Source organism: Colletotrichum destructivum, chromosome 3, assembly GCF_034447905.1.
Source record: "Colletotrichum destructivum chromosome 3, complete sequence".
Classification (NCBI taxonomy): Eukaryota; Fungi; Ascomycota; class Sordariomycetes; order Glomerellales; family Glomerellaceae; genus Colletotrichum; species Colletotrichum destructivum.
The window spans coordinates 1,543,519-1,558,265 of NC_085898.1; the positions used below are offsets into that span (position 1 = coordinate 1,543,519).

General features: G+C 54.7%; 6 protein-coding genes across 6 annotated transcripts; 3 read left to right on the forward strand and 3 right to left on the reverse strand.

Annotated features, from left to right (window-relative positions):
• Nucleotides 1-322: 322 nt before the first annotated feature.
• On the forward strand, nucleotides 323-4,513 carry CDEST_04556 (Putative centromere protein I). Its single transcript, XM_062920715.1, has 9 exons — nucleotides 323-822; nucleotides 884-1,494; nucleotides 1,548-1,923; nucleotides 1,980-2,051; nucleotides 2,107-2,230; nucleotides 2,276-2,452; nucleotides 2,508-2,771; nucleotides 2,822-2,939; nucleotides 2,996-4,513. Exons 2-9 carry the CDS (start codon nucleotides 1,416-1,418, stop codon nucleotides 3,910-3,912), a joined length of 2,127 nt encoding a protein of 708 aa, XP_062776766.1. The 5' UTR covers nucleotides 323-822; nucleotides 884-1,415; the 3' UTR covers nucleotides 3,913-4,513.
• Nucleotide 4,514: 1 nt separating this feature from the next.
• Nucleotides 4,515-5,454, reverse strand: CDEST_04557 (Putative AAA+ ATPase domain, P-loop containing nucleoside triphosphate hydrolase). The gene has a single exon (XM_062920716.1). The coding sequence runs from the start codon at nucleotides 5,359-5,361 to the stop codon at nucleotides 4,522-4,524; it is 840 nt and encodes a 279-aa protein (XP_062776767.1). The 5' UTR covers nucleotides 5,362-5,454; the 3' UTR covers nucleotides 4,515-4,521.
• Nucleotides 5,455-5,929: 475 nt separating this feature from the next.
• Nucleotides 5,930-8,073, forward strand: CDEST_04558 (Putative DNA polymerase alpha/delta/epsilon, subunit B, DNA polymerase delta/II small subunit family). Its single transcript, XM_062920717.1, has 4 exons — nucleotides 5,930-6,130; nucleotides 6,233-6,548; nucleotides 6,643-7,561; nucleotides 7,629-8,073. The coding sequence occupies exons 1-4, from the start codon at nucleotides 6,087-6,089 to the stop codon at nucleotides 7,862-7,864; spliced, it is 1,515 nt and encodes a 504-aa protein (XP_062776768.1). The 5' UTR covers nucleotides 5,930-6,086; the 3' UTR covers nucleotides 7,865-8,073.
• Nucleotides 8,074-8,257: 184 nt separating this feature from the next.
• CDEST_04559 (uncharacterized protein) lies at nucleotides 8,258-9,775 on the reverse strand (the record flags this gene model as incomplete). Its single annotated transcript, XM_062920718.1, has 1 exon — nucleotides 8,258-9,775. One exon carries the CDS (start codon nucleotides 9,773-9,775, stop codon nucleotides 8,258-8,260), a length of 1,518 nt encoding a protein of 505 aa, XP_062776769.1.
• A 2,139-nt stretch (nucleotides 9,776-11,914) lies between these two features.
• CDEST_04560 (Putative GNAT domain, acyl-CoA N-acyltransferase, N-acetyltransferase 9) lies at nucleotides 11,915-13,330 on the forward strand. Its single transcript, XM_062920719.1, has 3 exons — nucleotides 11,915-12,160; nucleotides 12,260-12,339; nucleotides 12,494-13,330. Exons 1-3 carry the CDS (start codon nucleotides 12,139-12,141, stop codon nucleotides 13,136-13,138), a joined length of 747 nt encoding a protein of 248 aa, XP_062776770.1. The 5' UTR covers nucleotides 11,915-12,138; the 3' UTR covers nucleotides 13,139-13,330.
• Nucleotide 13,331: 1 nt separating this feature from the next.
• On the reverse strand, nucleotides 13,332-14,578 carry CDEST_04561 (Putative serine/threonine dehydratase, pyridoxal-phosphate-binding protein). Its single transcript, XM_062920720.1, has 2 exons — nucleotides 14,374-14,578; nucleotides 13,332-14,313 (listed from the first exon to the last, which is right to left on the reverse strand). Exons 1-2 carry the CDS (start codon nucleotides 14,493-14,495, stop codon nucleotides 13,377-13,379), a joined length of 1,059 nt encoding a protein of 352 aa, XP_062776771.1. The 5' UTR covers nucleotides 14,496-14,578; the 3' UTR covers nucleotides 13,332-13,376.
• Between the last annotated feature and the right edge of the window lie 169 nt (nucleotides 14,579-14,747).

Sequence of the window (14,747 nt, forward strand, 5' to 3'; positions counted from 1 at the left end):
ATAAAACATCAGCAAGAAGGAGAAGAAAGGGAAAAAGAAGCAGAAGGTGAGCCACCCAGCACATCTCGGTCAGCCAGCTTGGCCAATACTGATGTTTGTGTGTTTTTGCAGTATGCCCGGTGTTGAGAGTTGCGTGCGTCCTGGAGAAGGGGGGAAGAGGTACGGAGAGATAGGTATGTACATGGGGTACCTTGTACTGGGCATCATGGCCGCTCACTTTCCTTGCATTTGAGACCCATCTTCCTCCTGGTCAGCCTGTGCCTTTGCAGTTGCTTGCTCCTGTGCAACACCAAATGAGGCGTTGAATGCCGCCCCCTCCTTCCGCTTTGTCGTTGTTGTGCATTTGCTCCCGTGTTTTACCAATGATCATCTCTTGGATTTTCCAACACCAACAGAATCATGGTAGCCGACGTGCCTACCTACTTTGCTCAAGTAGCTCCCTGCCTTGGAACATCAACCCGTTCAAATGAACTCCAGAGCCAACAGCAGCAGCCAAGACGGCAGGCATACACGTTCTTACGGCCCGAAGATTTTGCCAAGTCCGCGGCAACCAGCACTGACGCTGGTGAGAAACCGGTGAAGAATCTATGCCATCCCAGTACTCACGACGAACAGGGCGTCAATCATATGGTGTGCCGCCCCTCGTGACGAAACTCCTTCGTCGCCCTGCAGTTTGGAGTCTATGTGTCCATAATACCTGGTAAATAGGCAGTGACGACAGACTCACGGCGACTGACTCAATCTCAATACTGACCCGGTCTTCCAGCACCACAGCCAACGATGGCCAGATTATCGAACCATGAGATAATGCGATCTCATATGGTGCTCTACCTACCTCCCTACCTATTAAATTTGTTTACCCGCTAAACCAACGGCCATACAGGACCTACAACGAACTACTTTGGGTACCTAAGTACCTACCCAAGTGACTTGCATCGCTCCGCCTGCTCCGCCTGGCTGCTTACCGAGACGACCTTCGTCCGCCCGTCACCTCCCTCTTTCGTGCTCGTTTGCGTAGATTACTGCTGACCGAGAAAACACCCACAGAAAATCTGACACCTGATGCTACGGTCCTTGCAGCTGCGAAAGGCTGAGGTTGGAGCTTGCTCCGGCGTGCGACCCCGGCCGCTAAGACACCACAAAGTGGGGGCCATCCGGCCGCTTGGTGACGAGGGGTGTGCACGGTGCACATTTTCCGCCTAGACGCGCTCGGGTTGGTCTGCCACCCCGCCGACGCGTCTGGTCGTCTGTTGTCGTTCATGACGGAACGGATACCGATCGGCATCAATGTCGTTGTCGGGGCATCACGACACTGCGCCCCGCCTGCATCACCACATGTAATCGCATTTCGTCTGAGCCAACAGCGGAGTCAATAGAAACGATTCACGTCCGTGGTCCGATTATTTTCGGCTAAAATGGCTTCTCCCACCGACAACATGTCCGTAGACCGACCAACTGACGACATACCTCTCTTGATCCGGGACCTCGTAGACGGTGAGTCCCAAGTCGTGGCAGTATATATGGAATGAAAATGACACCTCTTCCAGCCTCCGGCCTACCGGCCAAACGGCGCGCTACCAGCATCAAGCCTACCGTGGAGAAGATTGCGGCCTCGGCCTATGATAGCGGGCTGCTGCCCGAGCCCCTGAGCGAACTCATCGACCTGCTGACGAGGCCGAACCATCTGGACCAGGCAAGCTTGAACACGCTGGTGAAGAATCTGTACCCTGCGACTCGACTATCTGGCGATGCCGTTTTGAGAGTGGTCGGATGTCTGGGGCACGGTGAACTGAAGCCCTCGCTAGTCCTGCAATCGAATATCCTCAAATGGTTAATTATGGTCTATCATGTCATCGAGAAGCCAGCCATCCTGTCACAAGCATATGCTGTGCTGTTTAATCTGCTCGACACAGCCGCCATTCGGTCGGAACCGCCCCCTCCCCCGCCTGATGCTGAAGAAAGGGGCTAACGCAAACCAGATCACAACTGTGTCACTTACTTGCCCTGATAACGCGTCGGAAACATGTCCGGCCCTTCCGACTTCAAGCGATGTAAGCGGTCCTTTATGTTCTCGGCGATTTCGCTTGATTGCTGACCCTTCTCTAGACTCAATCTATCGAGAAGCACAGGCAATGACCCCGCCCTGACAGGGCTCCTCCGGGTCTACAAAGATTACTACCCCGAAATCATTGTCAGCGATGCATTACGAGGTAGGGCATCGGCCTTCAAGGTAGTACAAGCATCGCACTACGAAAAACTTGTCTGACCTTGGCAGCATCCTGACACGGAATGGCGAGGGAGACTCGACCAGATCCAAAGAGACCACTCGCAGCGCGCTGCTGAGGCGGCTGGCCAGCCTCGGAATGGCTTCAGTGTCAATCACCTGGCTTTGAGGGCCCGTGGCGGCAAAGCATTTAATCTTCCTTCTGTTCACACCTCAGAAGCTACAGAGGTGAGATACTCCGAGGGAGCCGTAGAGTCAAACTTGAGACTGACGATCACAACAGAACTCTGTCACCCTGGAAGAGATTGACAATGCCGATCGCCTTGCTCAGTCAATCGAAAAGATCGAGCTTCCCAATCAGCTTGCAGCTGTGTTGGCGGATCCTCTACTTCAGAAATTCATTGCCCTGAAAAAGGATGATGCGGTTTCGAAACGCGTAGTTCATTGGATCGATGCCGTTCTCGGGGATGTTCTCAACGGTAACGCCGACGACAAGCTGTTCAAGGACACAATGGAGATTCTCGAGGAATACGTGTCGCGCGTCAAGGTGAGGGTTTGCATTGGTAATCCTGTTTTGGCTCTGTCTGATATGTCTAGGAAACGCCACCTGTCGTCTTGGGCTTCTTTGCCAAGCTCTTCACGACATGGAACGGCGTGGATGCCCGAGCCCCTATCATGAGCATTCTTCAGTACGCACCGCTGGTAGCATTTGATGGTAAGGTGCCCATGGCAATCTCCCAACTAAGTACGTCGCTGACAACCCGAGCATAGGGTTATATATCACCATCCTAAAACCCCTGGAAGAGTGCCTCCCTCCCACATCCGAGTCTCAACTGGCTCTTCTCAGGCTCTATGAAAATCTCGTCCGCCGCTGGACCTTTGTCTTGCGTTCTTTCGACCAGATACCCATAGATGCACCCTTCGACGCCTTTTACGACGTCATGGAGCACGCAGGCATCGTCGCCCTCAACCTTGTTCAAGCCTCCCCGAGTGTCGCTGTCCATGGCGGCGTGCTTGATCTCTACGAACAAGGCGCCGCCAGCATCTCAGACCCAGTTCTCCAGCCCCTGCTCCGCATTGCCAACCCACCAGCCGAGCTCGTCTATCTCGTCTTCTTCAGCCACTCCCTCACCAACGTTTCGCGCCTATGCACCGTCCTGGCCACGTACAAGAAAGGCTTCGAATTGGCCATGGCTAGGCGCCAACCGACGATGTATGCCCCGAATTATGTGAACCACTTTAACGGATTCCTTATGGACATCTGCAACTGTCTCTGGCGTGGCAAGGCCTTCAATGACGGTGACAAGAACGCGCTGGGCTGCCTTAACGCCCGTCCTGTCACCCTGCGCCTGCAAAGGTACGTCGAGGATCTTGTCATGGACCTCATGCTGCCGACACTGTTTGGGTTTTCGTTCTCGCCATTGTTGAGCTTCCAGGCCATCGAATGCATCCGCGAGCTCGAAGACCGTGAGGTGGCAGCGGACGAAAACGCCCTCTCTACACGCCACGCCGGACCCGTCACTGCCAACAGTCTAGGCAGATTGGCCGAGGCACGGGGTCTGCGCATTACGTGGTCCGAGTATAGGATCATTGTGCTGCGGGCGCTGGAGAGCAAGGGACTGGGCGGTATCCCGGCGCTGATGAAGAATACGATGAAGGTGCTCATGAGCTCAAAAAGTGTTGCTTAGGGATTGATTTTGTGCAGTCTCTACTAGACAGGCTGGTGACGGACATAGGCATGATACCCGTGGGGGAATAGGGATTTGTAAAATCAATAAAACGGATTCTTACCGGCGTTCCATGTTTCGCGAATCTACATCTGTCTAGTTGAGTCGACAGCGTCCCTCTGCCCAAACATCGGACCCCCCTTTTTCGGTTGAAGACGCGGGGTATCTCTTTAAAGCCATGGAAATCCTAAAAGAAAGCAAGCCACCTGTATAGTATGCCCGTTGTTGAACAGGTCTACGCAACCAAACGCCGCCGAAAAGGCCAGTTGAGAGTGCCCTCCCTCTTCACTCTGCTTTTGTTTTATGGACTCTTGCCGATCCCATCACTCGACGAGCCTCCCTCGTATCCCCGTGGTCCAAGTTGAAAGACACACCCCTATGCCGAGTTGACCGGACCGTCATCTCACGTTGAATAAGAATTTTTAAAAAAAATTGACGCAAACGCCGTCCAGAATGCAGTTGAGTGCCATAGTCGCCGTTTCCTACACTCTTCCCACAAGAAGCAGTGTTAAATGTTGAACGCACGTTCCGCCACCACCACCATCAAGACCGAGCCTCCTCCCGGCGAGCTCATTTCAGTTTATCAGACTCGTCACCGTAGCCACCGTAGCCGCCAGCAGAATAGGTCTTGCCCTCAGACTCAATGTGGGCCTGCGATCTCGGGCCGCGGTCCTTGAGATCCTGGCGCAGCCACCCTAGGACCAGCTCGCCGAGGGTGCTGTTACCGGTGCCGCCCTCGACGCCGGCGATGAACTTGCCGGCCGTGTCCCACTCGCGCACGGTGCCGAGGTGCATGTGGACGAGATGGGTGGGCCAGCCGGCGAGGTTGTCGAGGATGTGGGTGGCGTAGACGATGGTGCAGTCCCGGATCTCGGTCTCGCGGCGCAGCCAGCCCAGAAACTCGGCACGGCTGAGCACGTCGAGGTCGACAGTGATCTCGTCGAGCAGGAGGATGGTCCAGGGGCGGATGAGGCCCATGGCAAGCTGGACGCGGCGACGCTCGCCGTCAGATACGGCGTGCATGCGCCAGGCAGTATCGATGTCGAGGACGGAGACGAGCTCATCGCGGCGGTCGGGGTAGGCGTCGCCGCCGACGGAGCGGAGGAGCTCAACGACGCCGATGTCGGTGCGGACGATGGGGTTCAGGACCCATTCGAGGCCGAGGTAGGTGACGCCCTCGAGCCCGTCCTTGAAGGGGTCGATACCAGCGATGGAGATGCCGCCCTGTGGTGCCAGACGCTTGCCGGCGAGGAGGCGGAGGAGGGTAGTCTTGCCAGCGCCATTGGCGCCGATGAGGAGGGTACGCGAGCGCGAGGGCACCGACAGAGAGATGTTCTTAAGGCCCGAAGTGGAGCCCGGGAAGTTGTAGCTGAGATCAGTCACGTCGATGGTAGGGGATTTCTGAGCCATGGTGTGCGGTGTGTGGTATGTGATGCGAACTCAGGGTCTCGACGTTTCGTGAGAAGGTGGAGTGAGATGGACAAGGTGACGGTGTGAGATGTGTATATTTGTGAAGAGGGGTTTAAAGTCGAGCACACCTAAGGGGGGAACGAGTATTCACATCCACACCGCCCGCGATAGAAGGCGTCATGACCCCGGCGATAGCACGGAAAGTCTACCTGTAAGATGGCCCGGGCCAACAGCGCGGTGAGGGTCCGCCCGCGCCCTGATCGATTGCTACAGAGCCGGCCTATCAGCACTAAGCAACAGCAGAGAGGAAGAAAAAAGCACCCCTCATTCTCATTCCAGAAGAGTGGTGACACACCATGAGAAGGGAGGTAGGGAACGACCCCACCATCGGTGGCTGGACCGAACGGCCCTGAGCCGATCCACCGGGCCGCTGAAGCACCGCGGAATGAGGGGCGGCCCTGGAAGCATCAGCCACAAGGGACGACGGACAGGGAAGGGGGGCGGACCCATTCCAACCCCATTTACGCCAAAATTCGCGACATTTCTTCTCCAAGATGGTTCGACGCGTCCAGTCATTGTATGCGATACCACAAACCCCCCCCAGCTCCAACATCTGTCACAGCCATTGACCTGCTGCGTAGGAGCTTGTTTGACAACCACAACAGCACAAAAACATTTGTTTCCCTAGTTACTGAAGAAGGAAGACAAGAAACCTGATCGTCAACATGGTAACTCTCGAAGAAGCTACCGCGCTTCTCCAAAAGCCGGCGTTAGTACCGTGTTCCTCCACCCTCCACCCTCCACGTTGACTCTACGAATCGACAGAGAGGACATAGAAAGAAAGGCTGACCAGCTCATTCTTGATCCACAGCGATGCTGCCGCCGCCTCATCGACACTCAGTCGAGATCCCTCCCGCTACAAACCTCTCAACAGTTTCGCCCTGCCCAAGGAGCGCTCATACCAACAGCAGTATGCCGACATTTACTTCCTGCGTCTCACCTCTATTCGGCCCGCCGTTGACGCCGCCGCTGCCGAGGCCTGGAATGGCACCGTCATCGGCGGGGAGGAGGCCAAGCACGTCAACCGTGTTCTTGACGTCCGCCAGGGCGAGCTCTGTTGGGTGACAGGCACCGTCTACATTGACATGGCTCTGAAGCCGAACATCCTCGAGGACGTTTCCAAGGATGTATGCGCATCCCTTCACCTCCACCCACCCCCAAGTGCACGCACGCACACACCCACACAAACAAACAAGGACCATAGCTGACCTGATCTCGCAGCGCTGGATCTCAGCTCCCATTTCTACGGACCGCTACTACTCGAATGAGGACGACGAGGACATGATAATGCTCGAGGATGACTCGGGTCGCATCCGCCTTGTTGGCGACGTCCTCAAGTCCATCCACCTCGTCACTGGCACAATCATCGGCGTTATGGGCTCCGAGAACGCAAACGGTGAGCTCGAGGTCATCGACGTCAAGTTTCCGGACCTCGCCCCGCAGCCTTCCCGCTGGACCCTTACCGACAGCCCCTCCGAAGACCACAACATGTCCGGTACCTCTACCCCGTCCCAACGACCCTCGTCCAAAATCGCCATTGTCTCGGGCCTCTCCTTCTCGGGCGGTGACGCATCCTATGCTCTCGAGCTCTCCCTCCTTCTTGAATTCCTCCTCGGCGAGGCCCTCACCCCTGCAGCCCAGTCCTCAGAGCTCGCCCATGTGTCCCGCCTCATCATCGCGGGAAACTCCATCGACTCCTCTACCTCCACACCCACCACCACGAACCCGGCTCCCAAGACGGCGACCAGCAAGAAATACGGCTACGACGCCAGCGCCTACAACCCGCTCCCCAGCCAGCTCTTAGACGACTTCCTCGCCGACCTGCTCCCCTCCATCCCCGTCACCCTTATCCCCGGCGCTGAGGACCCCGCCAACGCGAGTTATCCACAGCAGCCCATCCATCCGGCCATGTTCCCGCGCTCGAGACCTTACTGCGCTGCGCCCGGCGCCAAGGAGACCGGTTGGCTCGACACCACGACGAACCCCTGGGAGGCCGAAGTGGACGGGTGGAGGGTCCTCGGCACCGGCGGCCAGAATGTCGACGACGTGTTTAAGTACGTTGACAGTGACGACCGGCTGGGCATGATGGAGGCCATGTGCAGGTGGCGTTGCAGCGCACCTACCGCCCCCGACACACTTTGTGAGCAGCACTCTTAGACCCCTGAACCACCACTACCAACACAAGCAGTCTACTAACTGTCATCAAGGGGCCTACCCCTTCCAAGATGACGATCCCTTCGTCATGAAGGCCGCCCCTCACCTATACTTCGTCGGGTGCCAGCCTGAGTTCTCGACAAAAGTCATTCAGGGCGACAACGGCCAGCAGGTCCGGCTCATCACCGTGCCATCTTTTGCGGAGACCAAGGAGCTGGTTCTGGTAGACACGGAAACATTGGAGGTTTCCAAGGTCAAAATCATGGCGGCAACTGCGACAGCGTCATGACAACAACTTTGGGGCTTGGGTGAGGGAGAGAGAAGAGAGTACGTTATTGAGCATTGAGAAAGGTCATGATTTGATATACCCCCCGAGCTATGGAAAGGAAATAATTTCACTGTCTTCTAAGCACAGAGAATGAGCATTAATGCTACCTAAAGAGTAGATCTCGAAAGAAAATCTCAGAGATCAACCACTTAGATGAAAATGATGCCCTAAGATCCCGATCGCCCCAAAAGAGCGCAAAAGCTTCCTAGTGCAACGTGATCAAATGTTGCTGTCGCTCTATACCCGATTCCTTCAACTCCCTCCCAGATACACGCCCGCAAACCAGAAGCCAAAGTAAACTCCCCATCGCTGAGTGTGCATATGTTGCGCTCCGCTCTCAACCCAGCTTGTTGCTTAAAAGTAGTCCTCGTTCTCATCGTCGCTCTCGTCGGAATTCAAGCCGCCGACAAAACGTCCGTTTGGTCCCTCCCAAACCTCCCGGATCATGACCGACAGCCTATCGAGGCTCTCCTGTGCCTCACCTGCCTGCGCGCTGCGGTACGATTGCATGACCGGATCGTTTTCCCAGGCATCTTCCTGACCGCGCTTGGCGCGCCGGATGTTGGCCGCGTACTTCATATTGAGTCGGATGCGTTCCTGGTTGCCGCCGCCAGTATTGACGAGAACTTCGATGAATTGACAGGGTAGTCCCTTTAATGCGCGGACCACCTCGGACGTCTTCTCAAAGAAATCAAGAAAGCTAATTTCCCCTGTATAAATGTCGCGAATTGGCGTGATCTCGATGGTCAGGGTATGCACGCGGGGCCTAATAGGCTGAAGGTTGCGGAAGACGTTGATCGCATTTGCCATGCTCAGGAGGTAGCCCTTCTCGGTGCGGTTCGGTTCGGCAACGATCATGAGCTTGCGGAACTTGTGGCCGTAGCGCCGGATGTCAATTTCAATTTCGGAGTCTCGCATTGAACGTGCCATGGGAAGGAGGTCGGCGTCATCGTACTCGTCCTCGCTATTGCCTCCGCATTCAGAAAGGTGCTCCTCTGCCAAGAGTGGATGCTGCACCACAATCTCGTTCTCACCAAGTGAGTTTGTCGCGGGGAACATTGCGGCTTCTCTAAGGAGATACAGGAAAGTATTCTCGCCATAGAGAACGTTCACTGCTTCGTTTCTGACTTGGCGGCAGACTCGTAAGATGTCTGTCTCAACCAGGGGTCGATTGCGAGGATAGACTGCCGACCAACCCTGTCGAACGCGGATAGGGGTTTTAGCAACCAGAATCTCCTTGTAGATCTTTTGCCGGATCTCAAGTGGAAGATTCATAAAGAGGAAGTGGTTTTTGCCGTTCAGAGACTTCAGTCCGGCACTCATTGACAGGAGGCTACCACTTCCACGGTTGGGTCTTAACTGCGAAGGGTTTTTGCTTCGACCCATTTTCTTTCCTTTCTCATTGACAAGAGGAGCTACCGCGTTTGCTTCAGATTGCTTCTCTTGGGTCTTGGATCGAGAAAGAGGGGGAGACCGGAAAGAAGCTCCCCACGTGAAATGGGCAGTCGACTTCCTCGCAAATTGGCCACTTAGTGGACGTGGAGGAGCCTCGCGTACCGCATGAAAGTCGTGGGGATCAGGTCCCTTACCGCCTTTGCGCCGCTTCGGTGGTCTGATTGTGCCCTCGTCGGAACTGTCGTCCTCGACAGCTATAGCGTGGCGCTTTTGGCCTCCGACAACGATCGTGTCCTGGGGTTGGGACGGTGCTGCAGAATTCGAATTCTTGGACAAGTCGCGTGCCTTGCCCTTGGGCACATTAGTTTTGATCTTGGGTGCGTTAGCTTTGCCCTTGGGAAGGTTGGCCTTGGTCCGAGATCCAGTGGCAGAGGTCTGCTGCTTCTTGGCTACTCTAGTTTTCTTGTTTGGGGCCATGTTGCAAAGATGAGACTGAGCGAAGGACAAATAAGCAAAGGCACACTTGATCAAGAGTTGTGGGTCGAGTTTCGGCAGCACGTACTTGGGAGACGATGGGGGATACTGAATATTGAGTTGCCAGGTATGAGCTTCGCTGAAAGTCACTCAATCTTCGCCAAAAGGAAGGGAGTATTTGGTCCAGTAAAGCAATGGCTTTGGTGTCTGCGTTTGCGTGGCCGTTGTGGTTGTGTCCAATATTCTGAAAAGATCTGCAGGTTATAAAATGGCTTTGATGATTGCAAAGAAAGGGCAAGAGGCCAGTTGAAATATCTTTTCTAGTATGTTCCTTCCGTGGTAGTCTTTGTGGGGGAGGTCGCAGGGAAAGCAGCCACGAGTCGAGGGTCCAAGGAAGACGCAACTGAGAGCGTGTCCCAGCAAAGAACAAAAGGTGGGAACCCAAAGATCTGGCGCAGCCCGGTCTTGAAACCTGGATAAATATAAATCAGTTCAACCTGTTGGCCGGTCTTCTGAAGCCAGAGCGTGGTGAGGATCTGCTAGTAGAGGGTTGTTTTACCTGTATTACAAGCAAGGAAGAATTTCGATTTGGTGAGATTGGGTTTGTCTATTTCGAGGAGGTGGCGAATGTACTGGGAGCCAACCATGAGAAGCTATTGATGAGATTCTGCTGGTAGGTAGGTTAAATAGATAGGTAAGAGAGTGAGTGAAGAGAAAGCCCATAGCCCTTGTGTGAAATACCGGAAGCAGGGCTTTTGAGGCGCATTCAGTCGAGGGAGAAAAGGGAAGGAACGGAAGGTTACTCACCCCAATCCTCAAGCAGTGCAGGTACCATGTAATGCCTCCCTGCCGCGATCCAACAAGTTTCCAGCTTGCGGAGCAGGAACTGTCGACTGGTGAAGGAGCGGATGAGTTGTCAGAAGGGGAGTTACCGTATGAGAGTGGCTTGAGTTTCACCCATCGAGGGATGTTTTCAAGTAATACATCAGAAAACAGGATAAGTATGAATTTGTGCCCGAGGGAATTGAGCTGGTGCGCGGTTACAAATTAAGGCTGTGAATTAATAGAATGTGCTACACACAAGGAGACAGTACTTCAAATCTTGGTAATCTACGTTAGAGTTACCTATTCCGTAGGTATTTTGTGCAAGCCTAAATGAGAGGGACCTTATTACATCCCCTAAGTGATCTATATTCTTCTGTATCAAAGTACAAAACTTGAATTCTGCTAGATTATCAGCACTTACACCAGCGCAGCCTAAGAACAAACCTCCTAACTAAAGCTGGATAAGACAAGAGACGCTTGTAATATTATATCAACCTAAGGAGTTCTAGCCAACCTACTAGTACTAATAACAACTAAAATTTCAAGATCTACTACAAGCATTTAAATACTGACAGTTCTTGCGACTTAACAACAAGGCGTCTGGGAGGGAGTAGCAATGCTTTAGGAAAGCGGAGCCTGCTAGTTTCCTGATCACTGGTTTAGGTACATAGTACGTAAAAACTCTAGAATCTCCAATAATAAGCGCCACTAGTCAAGGTGCCAGAGTGGTTAATGGGCTGCCCTGCTATCAAACCTTGATTCCAGATTAGGCAGTGGCTTCGGTCGCGCAGGTTCGAATCCTGTCCTTGACGTCTACTTTTGCTTCCAAACAAATCAAATCTTGCTACGTATTGTTTCTGCTACTAGTTAATTAGTTAATAATGGATGGGTGTAGAGGTGAAATGCTGCTAAGAAATACTTTTTTCGCATTCCGTACTTACTTACATAACCTACTATACGTGTACAGCAAGATATTCTTTCTAGACTATCCTGTGTCCGTGTTGTAATGAACAAACAGTGTTGTTGCTCAGTAAGGAAGAAGCTGTGAATGTTTTTGTGGGGTGCCCAACGAACGAAGGCTGCCTCCATTTCCAACGAATCACACGACGTTCCACATAACAGGACACGATGCCAAATAGCTCTCACTCAACCAACCACTAATCCATTCCCCTCAAAAAGTTTATCACGACAAAAGAAACGCGTCAACGACAAGATTCGAACTTGCGCGACCGAAGCCACTGCCTTAACTGCAGGATCCTGGTCCGGAGACCGGAAATCCGTAGCAGGGCAGCCCATTAACCACTCTGGCACGTTGACTGACCTATGCTCGTCTGGAGCTGTTGTGGAGTCTTGCAGGTACAATTTGATACTTGACCATTGTCTAGCTCCTTCTTTGGGACGCCGACAGGAGAGGACGTGGAGCTGCGGGCGGAATCGACAAGATCTCGTGTTGGCTTTCGTTTCCCCCGCCCCTCCCCTCTTTTGACGAGAGTTGAAGTGGAGTTTGCGAATGCAACAGTGACACCTTATGCAATTGCACAATGAGGCTGAATGAACACACAGGCATGTCGCCCCCCCCCTCCGGTTCCTGCCCACTCTAAAGACGAGAAGATAGTCAGTCGTCTTGCCGAGAGTGAATCCTTACTTACACGCAAAGGGCAGCCATCGTGACGCCGGGGGTGACTCTGGTCCCCTACGAGGCGAGACATGTGGAGCGGTATCATGAGTGGATGAGTGACCCGGTCAGTGAAACTCTCGCTCACTCACCTGCCTCCCCTCCAAGCCCGTCTTTTTGCCCATTCTTCACCACTACCACCACATCCACCACCACCACACGTGAGGACTTGGCGAATGAGATGGGCACAGCAGACTGATTTCATGCATTTCGTGACGTAGGATATCCAGGAAGCCACGGCCTCGGAACCGCTGACGCTCGAGGAGGAGTACGAGAACCAACAGTCGTGGCGGACGTCACACGACAAGCTCACCTTCATCATCTGTCAACCGCTGCCTGTCTCATCCAGAACGAAAACCGAGACGGTGCAGGCCGGGGATGTCGACACCTCGGAGCGCATGGTTGGCGACATCAACTTCTTCATCTACCCCAGCGACGATGACGACGACGACGATAGGGACAACGACGGCGCGACTCGGATCGCGAACGAGGCCTCGTACGTCGGCGAGGTGGATGTCATGATCGCATCCAAAGAGCATCGCGGCAAGGGTGTTGGACACGCCGCGGTGACGACACTCCTGACATACGTGCACCGCAACAGGGCACGCATCCTGGCGGAGCACGTCAACGGCGAGGGCAAGGCCGGCAAGGGAAACGCGCCGGAGCTCAAGGGCTTGATGGTTAAGATCAAGGAGGGGAACTCGGCGAGCATCGCGCTGTTCCGGCGGCTGGGCTTCGTGCAGAAGGGGGAGGTGAATTACTTTGGGGAGATCCAGATGGTGTTGCGGGATCTGGAGGAGTTTGTGACGTCTTCTGCCGGGGAGATGGCCGTGCTGGAATATCGTGAGGTCGCATACTCGAGATGAGTAAGACTTAGATGGCCGAATGGCTTAGAAGCACGTTGAGACTAACTTAAGGTTGAAAACAAGGCGAGCCTGCAGCTATATATTCCTTTCTCATCGTATTCGTAACTAACTTCCCCCCGCTACGGAAACCGCCTTGCAATTACGATCCCCGAAGTGTATGTAGACAGACATCTGCGCGCATATGTTTTGACTCAGCACAGAGGGTATTTATCCGACCCGGGTGACTGATTCAACTCACCTAGATGGCAATGCCGAATTTGGCACGGTATCCGTCCAGGATCTCCATGGTGACGTTCGACCCTCCGCAGACGATGAGCACGATGGTCTTCTCCGCCCACTCCTCATCCGACACGCCATGGCCCAGTTGCTTCCGCAGAGTGCCGCTGTACACCGTCGCGATTGTCGCACCGCAGGAAGCCTCGACCGCCAAGCGCGCATCGTCGACGAAGCGCACGCAGGCCGTGGCCGCCTCGGCATCGGTCACCGTCACGCTGTGGAAGCCGGGGGTGTCGCGTGCCACCTCCCACGCCTTGGTCGCAACACGCGTCGCGCCAAGCGAGCTCGCGATGGACGTGATACCCGGGAGCGTGACATGCTCTCCGGCGCGCACGCTGGCGTTGAGGCTGTCGGCCCCGACGGTCTCGACCGCCATCAGCGTCGGCGTAGGCCGGCCGAACCATTTGTTCCGGGCGATGCCCTGCGCGAGGCCGCTGAGCAGGCCGCCACCGCCAACGGAGCACACCACTGCGTTGATGTCGACTTCTGGGGGGGTCTGCAATATCACCTCGTCGATAATGGTGGAGGCGCCGTCCCAGACATGCGGGTGATCAAAGGGCGGCACGTAGACGCCCGCTGGGTCGTTGGTTAGCAACTCCTCACGGAGGTAGCGGTCCGCCTGGGCCCAGTTCTCGCCGATCTGGATGCAGTGTGCGCCCAGGAGTCGCAGCTTGGAGATCATGAGGGCGGGCGTTGTCATAGGCACGACAATGGTGGCCTTGCGCTTGAGGGCGATGGCCGAGGTCGCGCACGCGAGGCCGGCGTTGCCGCCGGACGAGCAGTAGAAGTGAGTATCGGCTCCGGGGGCCGACTCGGCGGCGCGGACCATGAAGTTCCCAATGCCGCGGGACTTGAAAGACCCTGATGGTTGGAGGTTCTCGAGCTTGAGGTAGATGTTGCTGGGGTCTGCTTTAGCGCGGTTCTGGCTGTAAGGGGTTAGGGACGCACGCCAGACCTACCATCCTGCTATGCGGGAGAGGGGTGCCGATCGGACGCATGGTGTCTCAATCCATGGCTTATTGGAGTTGGAAGCGAGTGAACCCATGGTAGTAGGTATTTGCTGGATTCTCGCTGTGGACATATATCAAAAAAGTTTTCCAAGAGGCAGAGTCTTTATATCAGTGTGACAAGATACTACTTACAATTTTCCCTAGGACATTGGTCCCCGAGGAGTTCGAGACTTGTTGGTTAGTGTCAAAAAAGGGCGCGGATGTCAAGTTGTGCAGGGGCTGGCAGCAGGGGTCAAGCCGGATGGGGTTGGTTGGCCAGTTGGTGCACGAATCCAGTTTGGATGCGCAAACAGCTTTCACGACACTTGCCCACTACAGTCGTA

What these genes read in the sequence shown, in the direction of transcription:
- CDEST_04556 (XM_062920715.1), top strand. Translation starts at nt 1,416, where the DNA reads ATGGCTTCTCCCACCGACAACATGTCCGTAGACCGACCAACTGACGAC. An exon ending in CCCTTCCGACTTCAAGCGAT is followed by an intron (nt 2,052 to 2,106) that starts GTAAGCGGTCCT and finishes ACCCTTCTCTAG; the next exon opens with ACTCAATCTATCGAGAAGCA. An exon ending in ACACCTCAGAAGCTACAGAG is followed by an intron (nt 2,453 to 2,507) that starts GTGAGATACTCC and finishes CGATCACAACAG; the next exon opens with AACTCTGTCACCCTGGAAGA.
- CDEST_04557 (XM_062920716.1), bottom strand. Translation starts at nt 5,361, where the DNA reads ATGGCTCAGAAATCCCCTACCATCGACGTGACTGATCTCAGCTACAAC.
- CDEST_04558 (XM_062920717.1), top strand. Translation starts at nt 6,087, where the DNA reads ATGGTAACTCTCGAAGAAGCTACCGCGCTTCTCCAAAAGCCGGC. An exon ending in TCGAGGACGTTTCCAAGGAT is followed by an intron (nt 6,549 to 6,642) that starts GTATGCGCATCC and finishes CTGATCTCGCAG; the next exon opens with CGCTGGATCTCAGCTCCCAT. An exon ending in TACCGCCCCCGACACACTTT is followed by an intron (nt 7,562 to 7,628) that starts GTGAGCAGCACT and finishes ACTGTCATCAAG; the next exon opens with GGGCCTACCCCTTCCAAGAT.
- CDEST_04560 (XM_062920719.1), top strand. Translation starts at nt 12,139, where the DNA reads ATGAGGCTGAATGAACACACAG. An exon ending in GAGGCTGAATGAACACACAG is followed by an intron (nt 12,161 to 12,259) that starts GCATGTCGCCCC and finishes CGCAAAGGGCAG; the next exon opens with CCATCGTGACGCCGGGGGTG. An exon ending in ATGAGTGGATGAGTGACCCG is followed by an intron (nt 12,340 to 12,493) that starts GTCAGTGAAACT and finishes TTCGTGACGTAG; the next exon opens with GATATCCAGGAAGCCACGGC.
- CDEST_04561 (XM_062920720.1), bottom strand. Translation starts at nt 14,495, where the DNA reads ATGTCCACAGCGAGAATCCAGCAAATACCTACTACCATGGGTTCACTC. An exon ending in CTCTCCCGCATAGCAGGATG is followed by an intron (nt 14,314 to 14,373) that starts GTAGGTCTGGCG and finishes AGCAGACCCCAG; the next exon opens with CAACATCTACCTCAAGCTCG.